The sequence below is a fragment of the Perca fluviatilis genome, chromosome 21, assembly GCF_010015445.1.
Source record: "Perca fluviatilis chromosome 21, GENO_Pfluv_1.0, whole genome shotgun sequence".
Taxonomy (NCBI): domain Eukaryota; kingdom Metazoa; phylum Chordata; class Actinopteri; order Perciformes; family Percidae; genus Perca; species Perca fluviatilis.
In genome coordinates, this window is record NC_053132.1 from 25,839,097 (window position 1) to 25,851,590 (window position 12,494).

General features: G+C 39.7%; 1 protein-coding gene across 4 annotated transcripts in view; it reads right to left on the reverse strand.

Annotated features, from left to right (window-relative positions):
• Positions 1-12,494, reverse strand: part of LOC120550927 (myosin phosphatase Rho interacting protein) — a 54,979-nt gene that overhangs the window by 32,287 nt on the left and 10,198 nt on the right. For all 4 annotated transcript variants that reach the window (XM_039787904.1, XM_039787907.1, XM_039787906.1 and 1 more), the window contains exons 4-6: positions 582-733; positions 409-493; positions 138-309 (exon numbers count right to left, since the gene is read on the reverse strand). In XM_039787904.1, the coding sequence (XP_039643838.1) occupies positions 138-309; positions 409-493; positions 582-733 (409 nt within the window). The remainder of the gene's footprint in view (positions 1-137; positions 310-408; positions 494-581; positions 734-12,494) is intronic.

Consider the following 12,494-nt stretch of genomic DNA (forward strand, 5'->3'; position numbering starts at 1 on the left):
TGTTATTAACATGATATCAATGTTCCATTTTTAAATATCATGGTTATAATCAATACCGGTATATAGTGAGACCCTAGTATGAACTACTTAACACTATACAGAGTTCCTCTATACAAAAATGGTATTTCTCCCCTAACCTGCGGGGCCCAGCGGTGATCCTGGAGGCAGATCAGCAGGAGTCCAGACAGCAACCCCCTCAGCCTCTCTCTGGTTCAGCTCCTCCTGCCAGATAATAGAGCTTGAATCTGGAACCATCTCCGCCTCTGGGATACCAGATCCGGTCACTGCTACCTTTGCTGGACCTGGTTCCTGGACATAAACACATGAAACAGTCAAAATCAAAAGGAGCAAGAAAGGTGAAATATCATCTCAAGCTGTGACAAGTACCCTTTGTGTACTGTGTATTACCTGGGAGGTCGTAGGCTCCACCTTGCGTTTCTTCTTCTGGTTCTGTTTGTTGGTTCGGGGGTATACCACCAGCTGTTCACTCCACCTGGAAACAAAGGAGAGTGGTTTTTCCATTTGTGTGTGCACACATACTACTCTACCCTCCGATCAGCAGACACATCAAGATAACTAACCCATTGATTATCTCTTTATTCTCTCCTCTGATAAAGTACTCCTGGTCCGGGGTGATGATGCACAGGGAGTTCTTCTGACCCGTCTTGGGCTCTGCGTCTATGACGTCTGTACAGTGGTTCATGTTCACTGTGCCCTGAGGCAGTGTGCTTGGCTAGAGGAGACACAACATGACATTAGTCTGTGTATTCGCTTATACAATTTAACCTTTGGATTAAATGAAAACTGGAATGCTGAAGCAGATGACTACACATTTAAAAGTGGAAATAATAGTACAATTGAAAAGTAGTTTATACATAATTCAACAAAAATCCGTCCATCTTCGTCCGCTTATCCGGGGTCGGGTCGTACAAAAATGTATGAAGCAAAATACTAGCAGTGGAATATAAAAATAAGTCAACAAACTTGACTTCAGGAAGCTTGAGTCACTGGTTTGTTTCAGATAAGTGACTGCCCGACTAAACACTGATATTTCAAATACTTTAAAACTCAAACAGAGAAGATCTGAGGGAAAACATGTCTAAATGCTGCAGTGTTTCGCAGACTTGGCTCCATGGTTCGGCACGGCTAAACTCAACTGTTTTTAGGTTTTCCATTAGGAAAAGTTGTGTATAGCAGATGGAGGCGAAGATTTCGCACTCCACTACCTGGAATATTTCTCTCCAACACACTGGACTAACTACAGCTACTGTTGAGAAAAAAAGTGTGGCTTTTCTACATCTGCCGTTTTGTGCTTCACAGAGATGTGGCTTGGTGAACTGATACCAGACTCTGCGCCACCACTGGCTGGTTTCCAGCTGTTCAGAGAAGACCGTAACACAGAGAGCTCTGGCAAATCGAAAGGTGGAGGAATCAATTTTTTCACTAACAGTGGCTAGTGTTATGATGTAAACACTGTTCTACTGATCTGGAAACTTTCTTTATCAACTGGACACCCTTTTAATCCCCCCGTGAGTTTGCTTCATTCATTCTGGCTAGTGTTTACATTCCACCGCAGGCCAACGTGCAGGAAGCACAGCGCACGCTCACAGAGATTCTGTGTGTGGAGCAGAATAACCCGGATTCCCTTGTTATTGTCCTCTGTGTCTTAAACAAAGGGTACAGACAGTTTATTAAATGTCCAACCAGAGAGGAGAATATTTTTTATCACTGTTACACAAACGTCAGCAATGCATATCACGCAGTCCCCCGCGCTGCACTGGGACACTCAGACCATGAACATGGTCCACCGAATCAGGCAGAAATTAAAACTTTTTAAACATGTTGGGAGGACGTCTAAGAAGTGGACCAGTGGTGTATCTTCAGGGATGTCTGGACTGTACAGACTGGGAAGTTTTTAGGACTGCTATCACTATACTGTAAACTACTTCGTTCAATTGACATGCAGATGTTCCTCTGGTTGCCGATAAAAGGATTCAGTGAGTGTTCTGTTGAAGATGATGTCACAACAATTTGTATGGTGATCAGTTAAAAATCCTGCCTACACTAAGGGGGTACCAACTGCAATGGAAAACCAAATAGAGAAGAAGACCTGTTAGTAAAAGTGAGTTTAGTCGAGCCGTACCATTCAGTAGAAATGAGGCAAAAGTCTCTTCCAATCCCTCATTTGCCTCTCTTTTCAAGAGACAGGTTTTTGGGCACATTGAGACCGTACTGTATGGACACACACATTTTTATCACCAGATCTCCATGGTAACTAGGCAAATCCTTTCGGTTGTAGCACACACTGAGTGAAAAGGGGAGATGACAGCAATGGGTTGCCGGACTAAAGCTGCTTTATGTGTGATCAGTGAAGAACGTAGAGCTGCGTATGTTTTGTAAATCAGCTAGGACACAGAAGTGCTCCTCTTATAACACTGAAAAATCTCAATATCTAGGTAGAAAAATGTATATATACACTGTGTGTGTGTGTGTGTGTGTGTGTATGTGTATATATATATATATATATATATATATATATATATATATATATATATATATATTCAACAATACGCTGATCTAAGATTCCTGTATGTTTTGTATGACAGGATAATAAACACATTGACATTTAAACCTGATAACTTATTGTCTCGTTAAACATCAAAGAAATCTCCTAAACTTCATTTCCAACTATCTTTGTGTCTGATCTGAATCCTGCAGGACTGTTATCAGGGTTTGCTTCTACAGATGTAAATCAGGTGCTGGGTCCTTTTCTAGCTCCTTTTAAGGCCACTGAACACATATCCAGCTTTATTAAGATCTGCCTGTAAAGCCCCAGGGGCTGCCAAATATGGCAATTACACTGTGTCGCACTTTAGAACTTAGACGCTGTGGAAGAATTTCCTCCACTAGAAAGAAACAGTCATGTTTGAGAATAAGCAGTAGTGTGGAACTGTGTGGAACGATGCAGTGTGGTAAAACATGGTCAATAACGTAGAGATATTTGATAAGAGGAGAATGGTAACATACCATTCAGTAGTTTAAGTTTGGGGAAAAAGCTGAGACTATAGCCTATATAGTATGCACTTGAGTTATCGATTACCAGTAATAGCTCTTTTTCTATGCTTTTAACACACTTACACTAGGTTTATTAAACGTCAGGTCTTTGGAGGGAATATCTTTTTAATCAATTATTTTAATATTAAGCACAATCTTAATTTTATGTTTTTAACTGAAAGTTGGCTAGACCAAAATAACCTCTCCTAACTTCAGTTTTATGATTGAGACTAGAGTGAATAAGAAAGGAGGTGGAGTCGCCATTTTGTTTAATGACTAACTCCAATGCAAGAAGATATCTTATGGAAATGTAGCTTCTTTTTAAAAATGTGGCTCTTCAGCTGAGTTCCTTCTCTAGAGCAATGTTCCTAAATATCTACAGGCCACCTAAATACTGCGCAACCTTCTTTGATGAATTTAATGAACTACCGTCTATAAACTGTATTTAATTTGACTGTGATGGTGATTTTAACATTCATGTTGACAACCCACAGGACAGAGGGACTAAAAAACGGTGTTGTGGTCTTAATAACTATGGACTGACTCAGCATGTGGCGAGAAACCCACACAATAAGGGGCACACTCTGGACTTGATTATCTCCAAAGGTCTGAATATTTCCAAGGTTATGGTCATTGACGTTGCTCTCTCTAAACATACCTGTGTTTTCTTTGACAGCACTATCTCTGTGCACACAAATGTTCAAACAGAGATAATCAGAAAACGGTATATCACTGAAAACAACAGTGAAACATTCATTCAGCTTTTCTCTTTCAAACCTGCCCCTCAGTCAGCTTGTAGATCATTTCAATTCTCAAATCATAAATGTTATTGATGCCATTGCTTCCACTAAGGTGAAAGCTGTCTCTGGTAAGAATAGATCTCCATGGAGAAATGTCACGCTGGTGAACAGAAAAAAAAAAAAAAAAGTGTGTCGAAAAGCTGAACGCAGATGGCAAAAACAAATCTTCAGGGTTATTATGTCATCTATAAAGAGACTTCACATTCATAATTTGGAACTGAGAAATGCATGCGGTCCTTCTCTGACATTATCATTATATTTTCTATAACAATAATAATGCATGTGCATTGTTTACTATTGTCGACAATAGGCCTGCACAATTTGGGGAAAAATATGAAGCACGATTTTTAGCTTAGTATTGATATTATGATTCTCTGCCACCATTTTTTTCTCACAAAGTGTAATGTTTATTACACACATGAACCATGACAAAACAAAACAAATTGGCAGTACCAAACACAGATTTGTTTTTGGCACCTATAGCACATCACCACAAGCCTGTAAACATAGAGGCTTCAATGAATAAAGAAGCCATTTAAGTACAGAAGGCTACCAAAAATAGTGAAATATAACACATTGGACTAAATATGGCCCTGATACAGGCTCTATCTTAACTCCTTGAACATGTCTTTACATAATTAAAACATGTCAATGTCAAATGCTTTCAATAAATTAATTGGAGAAAAAAAACAAAAAACGAAGTCATTTAAAAATTACATTGCAAACAGGGGTGAATCGAGATCGCGATTTTATAACGATTTATCGTGCAGGCCTAGTCGACAGGCTAACAAACCCTCCAGTGTCAGTGGCATCTGAACTTTTATCCACCAGGGCTTACAATAAATTTGTTTCAGAAAAACAGTCCCTGTGTCCACTTAAAACCAATTAAAATACCATGACAAATTGTTTGGCTTCAGATCTTCTACAGATTGTAAACATGTCTCTACTTTCAGGTATCTTACCACAGGCCCTAAAAACTGCAGTCATCAAGCCACTCATAAAAAAGATCATTCTAAACATGTCACTAGGCCCATATCAAATCCCCTATTTTTAATTAAAATCATCAGCTAAACCTTTTGTCACTTAACTGTTTTGATGCCTTCCAGTCAGGTTTTCGACCACACCACAGCACTGAAGACTGCTCTTGTTACGCTCACTTCAATGACATACACTTAAATACAGACAGTGGCAAAATTTCAGTATTACTTGATCTCATTGCTGCATTTGACATGGTCGACCACAACATGTTACTAGACCGATTGGAAAACTGGGTTGGACTCTCTGCCACAGTACTAAACTGGTTTGAATCCTACATAAAAAGGAACATGCAGACTTATTGGGACTTTAGCTTATTCACCATATCCCCCAGAGTTAGATAAGTCCATGCATACCCTTCTCATCTCCGTGCGTGTTGTAACTCTGTCTGACGGCCCCATCGCTACTTCTGCTACTTGGGCGGAGTGATTTGCTTGCAGCACCTGAGAAGCCCCGTGGTGAGAATATAGTTCCCAGTATGTATACGGTTAGAAGATGGCTGTGTCTCATGTGACCTTGTTATTAGGAAAATGTTGGCGTTATTTTGTCACTTATTGGGAGCAGTAGGCTAGATGGAGCCGGTTACCTCCAGGATCTTTACTAAGCTAGGCTAGCGGTGGGTGCGTCAGACAGAGTTACGACACGCACGTAGATGAGAAGGGTATGTATGGACTTCTCCAACTCTGGCGGATACAGTGAATAAGCTAAAGTCCCAATAAGTCGACATGTTCCTTTAAAGAACAGGGACTACTTTGTGTATATAGGTAATTACATATCTGACCAAAAAAATTAAATAAAAAGAAAATAAGAGCACAAAACGACATTAAAGAATGGCTTATTTATTGCTAAAACCATATGGTCAAATTGAAATTACATTTACAAACACCGTGTAAGTGCATTTAACAAATCAACGATTGGATGTGCCAGAATTTTAAATTAAAAAAGAAGAAAAAACGAGGTAGTTGTTTTTGCCAAAGAGGAACGATTAAAAGCCAGCACTCAGTTTCAAATCGGCAATGTTAAAAACAACAGACAAAGCCAGACATCTTGGTGTAGTCATGGACTCAGACTTGAATTTCCACAGCCACATTAAGACAATTACAATGTCAGCCTACTATCATGTAGCATGTGGCTCAGAATGTAGAGAGGGTCGGCCTTTAACCACAAGATTGTTTGATCCTGGCCTCCTCCGGCCACATGTCAAAGCGTCTTGAGCAAGACACTGAAGTCGCTCTCCTGGCGCTGTATGTGTCCACTGCTCTTAGGATAGGTTAAATGCAGAGATTGAATTTCACTACATTGTAATGTTGTTGACGAATAACAAGATTGTTGTTTTTGTTTGTTAAGAATATATTAAAGACTTATGTCTCAGCAGGATTTGGAAAAAACTTGTCCATGCTTTTATCTTTAGTAGACTTGACTACTGTAGCGGTGTCTTCACAGGCCTCCTTAAAAAAATCAATTAGACAGCTCCAGCTAAATCAGAACACTGCTGCTCGAGTCCTTAAGACCAAGAAAGTGGATCACATCACTCCAGTTCTAAGGTCTTTACACTAGCTTCCTGTCTCTCAAAGAATTGATTTCAAAATACTACTATTGGTTTACAAAGCACCTATTGGTTGGAGGCATATTACACAAGATTTTCCCTGATGTGCTGAATCCCTGATTCTGCCCGGGGGATTCACTTTGGCTCATGGTTGCTCATGTGGAAGGACCTCCTCGTTTCCCTGACTTTGCCTGCGGCCACCCTACTTGCGGGCACAACTCAGGCAGACCTCAGTGTCCTTAGTGCAAGGGGTCTGCAGCGATGTTGTCAACCCACCTCCTCAGTCTTAAAACATGTACCCCGGCAGGACTTTTTTTTCCTTCATATTCATACACATATTATGTATGTATGTATGTATGTATGTATGTATGTATGTATGTGTATATATATATATATATATATATATATATATATAATCTCAAGTCCTGGTTGAGTCAGTGACACCTCATTTACTGGTGGTAACAAATGAGGTTTAATACTACAGGTCAACGAATACTGGAGGCAGCAAAACAAACTAATGTCGTTTTAATAAAGAAGTCAAACATTTATTCTGAGCCTGGATTTCCCAGCAAATATTGCCACCACTATCCCATATCTTTATTTATTTTTTGTTTTGTTTGTTCTGCCTTCATGTAAAGCATCCTTGGGTCCATTGAAAGGGCCTATAAAAATGTAAGATATTTTTGCTATGGGGCTGTACTCGAAATACTGAAAAAAAGTGGACTGGGATTGCCTCCACATGGTTCTCACAGACCATTCCGCAACTAGTCAAATACCGATGCTCTGTCACAGCTCTCGGTGTCTGATACCAACACACAAGGCACTAACATGTACACCCGGCCAAACCGGCTATGAAAACGAACAGAGAAGCTTACAACACACACACAGAGTTTTGACTTCATTATAGGGCTGCTCGGTTATGGAAAAAAATAATATGATTATTTTTGGTCAATATTGAAATCACGATTATTTAACACGATTACTCATTAACCTCTGGGGAGGGATGGGGGTTATTTGTTTCTAAAAAGCATCATATATCTTACAATTACATTCCATTACTAAACTTGTGCCAAAATATGAACAATATCGTCACCGTCAGTGAACTTATTTGCTAGCTAAACTCCGTTAAGGAAAAATCCAGCACCTTATGGTGCTTACCCACTGCTAGTACCAGCTCTGCTTGGCTCGACCACGTTGCCCCGTTCTCCATTTTCCATTGCAGATTTAGTACCACCTCATGTGTGAGGCGAGCATGGCTGGTTGTCATAGCAACGCCGCAGGAAACTGCCGTGACCTGACGCGACACACTCACACAGAACGTCGAAGGGGTGTGGTTTTTGATTCTCGGCATGTGGCTTTTGCCACAGCCAGAAGACAAATTTTGTTTCAAAAGAAGCTGGAGGCAGCAAAAATAAATAAATAAAACACCTCAACTCAAATAGCTCAACTATTTAAAAATGGCGGGTTTGTTCAGGACACCCCAGTCTGTCGCTAGCAATGATGATGCAGTGATTAGTGACGATTCTCTCTGACCAATCAGTAGTCTGCAGGTTTTTATGTCACCTTTTTATATCGCCTCAGCTCACTTGGAACCTCAACAAGAAAAAAAAAAGTACCTGTTGGCAGGTACCAGGGACTTTTTTACATAATGGAAAAACAAAAAAGGCAAGTAGAGTCGAAGCAAGTCGAGCAGGTACCATGTAATGGAAAAACGGCATTAGAATAACGTTGCATGAAACAGGTGATTTAACGTCACTTATTTTACATACAGTTTAACAACAAAACTAAATGCTGAGGGAACATTATTTTTCATGTTGGTTTTTCACTCCTTCAGTGGCGGACCAAAAGTATATAGCGGAAACACTCCGTGATGTGCAAAATAATAATTTTTCTCAATTACTCTTTATTGTGATCGTTAGGAGCCAAAATCGTAATCACGATTAAAAATTCTATTAATTGCACAGCCCTACTTCATTATCTGCTCAGGATGCCATTAATCCACCATATCTTTACATAGAAAATATGTGTTTGGTGCTATATTAATGTGCTGAATATCAAGTACATATCCTTTAATCCTAGCTGGTACGGATAGTATAAAACCTACTTGTTGCCTAGAAACTGCCCACTACTACTTGCACCAAAACAAAGGAGATGCATCTGCCAAGGCTACCATTCAAACACAAATAATTGTCATGGGTTTGACTTCTACACAACTGGGCCAATTCCATATCCTCCAATTGTGTCTGCCTTCTATGGGGCTGGCTATTTTTAGCTTTGCAAAGGGATATCAATAAAATCAACAACTTTCTCACAGACTGCTCTTGAGTTTTCACTCTGGTTGACATGACATGAGAGGCCATAAAACACAAAAGCCACTGCATTAAACAAACAATACAACCCTGAGGAGAGAAGTAAAATGCTTTATCCTAAAAAAAGGGATGTCTATAAGACAATTCCCACATGTTAAAGTTTTTTTTTTTATAGCAGCCCATGCTCAATAGTAAACTTTCCAAAGAACCTGCAAAAGCGGCATGAACAAACAACAGAGCCAGCTTTAAAATGAAGTGTGTAAATGAGTACACCCACTCCATAAATAATAAATCCTCCAGGAGCTTTTTACAGGCTGAGCCAAAGGCAAGTCCGCCACAGCAGGCTCTGGAGACTGGTATTTTATATGGTACATGTGCCTTGACATAGCACCCTCCATCAAAACTCTTAACAGACAGGCACTGCCAGTCTTCTCCTAACACTGCCATGATGGAAATACTTCAACAGTGGATTCAAAACAGAGAATACAGTGCGTTATTCTGACTAAAAAGTGGGTGACAGAAGCAGCTCTGGAGCAAAGGGGTCCCCAGCTGACATCTCCTTTAGAATGTTCTCATGGTCATTGAACTTTTAACCTTAAAGCTTTCAGGGTGGTCTCACTATATGTCCATGCTTCTAGAAAAAACTTTTTCCATGACAGCCCATCTGTCTAGCTATCTATGGACATTCTTCATTTCAATTTCATTAGCCTTATATGCAACAGTGATGTACTTGCTAAACTATTCCTCTAACTGTTTAACTATCTGATACATTACCAGCATCAGCAGAGCTGGGTGCTTGCTGTGGCTGGCCGTGTGTGGAATGTCTGGGTCTAGGGCATATCTGACGTTTCCTCTGTGGGTTTTCAGGGGCTATGGCTCCCTTTCTCTTGCTCTCTGTGGTCCTGGGGCTGCGAGCTCACTGCAGTTCACCAAATAAGGGCATTGAAGGAGGAATGCTGCTTTAGATGGGAGAGCATCTTTCCTTTTGCCGTGGTGAAAATAGTTTTGCTTTAAGACTCCACTGCTTCAAATAGCACCCTGCTGTCTACTAGGTGAAAAATAGCAGACAATGTCATAGGGCTAGACGATATGACCTAAAATTTAAATCACGATTAATTGAACATATTACCTTGATTACGTTTACTTTTTTTTTTTTTCTTCCACTCACATCAGCATGAATTAGCCTGCTACACCCGTTATTTCCTTACCAGCAATGCAACATTTAAAGGGCTTTTTAAAAAAAAAATGTAAACAAAGTTTGGTGCAGTGCTCACTCCACATAAAACGCTACATTACATCCTTTTCAGAAAACATCGGTGTTAACCGAATATTCTCTGGTCCAGCTCAGCTAAATACACAACACAGAATCCGTCAGCACGTTTGCTCATTACTGAGTTTGTTTATAACCATTAGGGTACAGTTATCTTTACTGCACCTGTTCAACTGACTTTCGCAGTTTAAGTTAGATAACTCACTCGACTGTCCTGCTGTTACAGACGGGACGTAACCACAGATAGTTGTCTTGTTCATGGCTTCACGGCAGTGCAATGCTAAATGAATAAAAGGAAAACAATATATATTTGCCGTATTTTTTTGGCATTAAAAACAGATTTCTCTGGCCTGGCGTGGATTCCTGTTGTATAGTTATAGGGAAACACATAACATAGTGTGTGGTTTCTCTTCATCAAAGTTAATTGGAACATTTTGGTCGTCTAAAAATGTCTTGTTTAGCGTTCGGTAGCACCTTGTCAACCAAAGCTAAAAGTCCGCAGATTTTCTGTGTACTGCCTTACATGCAGTAGTTTAACTGCTGGCAAACCTCCTCTGGATGACTCACTTCAGTCGGTAGAAAACATTCCCTCTTTATCGTTTAGCTTAGAAAACTAGCGCTGGACGGTATGACATTTTTTAAGATTCTGGCGGTTTCAAGGTATATTCTTTCTTTTGCTCGACTGGGCCTGTATATAGGTTTATAATGGCTTATTCTTCTGTCAGTACATAAAATATATTTTAAAAAAATGTCATCATGTTTACTAAAAGCTCTGATCACTAAAAAGGGTTTGCTTGGCTCCACAACATTATACAATAACGTTACATGAAGGGGAATGCATGAAACCGTTACAGAAATTAAACTATTTTATTGTGCAAACTGCAAAGTAGGAAAATTTTAATTAAAAACTTAAATTAAATAAATGCAAATACCAACAACTTTTACATTGCTTCCTTTTCAAAACAAAATAGTTGTAAGATTGCTGTATAAACCAAAAGTAACATTATGCTGTTGTAGAAAAGTGGGCGACTGGACGTAGCTCCGCTATCAGCTTGCTTTGGTATTGTTTGAATAACGTTAGTAGTAGGGCTGGGCAATACAGAGAAAATCAGAGATCACGATATTCTTGACCAAATACCTTGATATCAATATTGCGGCGATATTCTAGGGTTGACAATTGGTGCTCTAACAAAATATCTTCACACTTAAAGTAAATAAATAATCGTCAGTAATGTGGACATAATGTCTAAGTGGGGAAAAGGCAAATAATAGAACAGCTAGAACAGTCTGGTAAGTTCAGAAAAGTACATCACCTTACTGTAATGCAGCCTTTAAAAACAGGAAAAGACAACACTTATGTCAAATCACGATATCCAAAATCCAAGACAATATTTAGTCTCATATCACGATATCGATATAATATTGATATATTGCCCAGCTCTAGTTTATCTAGTTTGGTGGAAGTATTCCGGTTAGGCAAGCCACCTTAAATCCAGTGTTTTAATAATTGCTCTGAACCTATTTTTCTTGACGGTCTGTAGCGGGACCGTAGCTGGATTGTTATTGCATTCATAATAGGCCTGCACGATATTTTGGCGATATTTTTTTTCATGCGATATATATTGCAATATGAAAAAAAGACTAATTTTTACAAGATTCCATAAATAGCTCTATTTGGAAATAATAAATCATTCTCGAATACTGGGGTGATTTTGTAGGGGAGTGCATCTACATAGAAAATAAAAATTAAAAAAGGTAACCAGTGTTTCCTCTATGTTGATAACATAGTGGCGGTGCACCACGGTAAAATTTCCAGCGCTACAGTATCAAAAATAGGGCAGACGCACAACAGGGTTTCCGCTATGTAAACCACGCACCACCGTTCCTTCGGCTGTTTATGAAAAGTTATAAAGTCGTAGAGCAGTCTGCTCTACTGAACTCAAGCGAACTGTCATTCGCTTTCTCTCCCCCTAGGGTGAGCAGAGCAACTGGAACAGTGACAGGACGCCATCACTCACGAAGTCATGGCGTGACAAACAGCAACGAAAGCCGCGACATGAAATCCGCACTCACGCAGGGCCCGTGAAATTTGACAGCTACAGTTTATTGGAAAATATTGTTGGGCACACTGACTTTGATGAATTTACTGTTTATCAGACCCCAGATGAGACAAGAAGCTAATGTTAGCTAACGCTGCTGTGACAGTCCCTCTGCCTCTGACTCCCGTTGTAGGAGAACGCTGTATTCCTCCGACACGCTGTATTAATGTTACTGTTTTAAAACCTTTTTCCAGGTTAGTGGAGGTGCATACCGTTTAAAACCAACATTAAAACCGTAGCTAGCTAGTAATGTTCACTCAGCATTTAGTTTTGTTGTTAAACTGTGTGTAAAATGAGCAGTGACGTTAAATCACCCTACGGTACCGTCTATTTGCTGGATGGTTTCAAGGTAACGGTCGGCAGCTAACATTAGCAGATAAA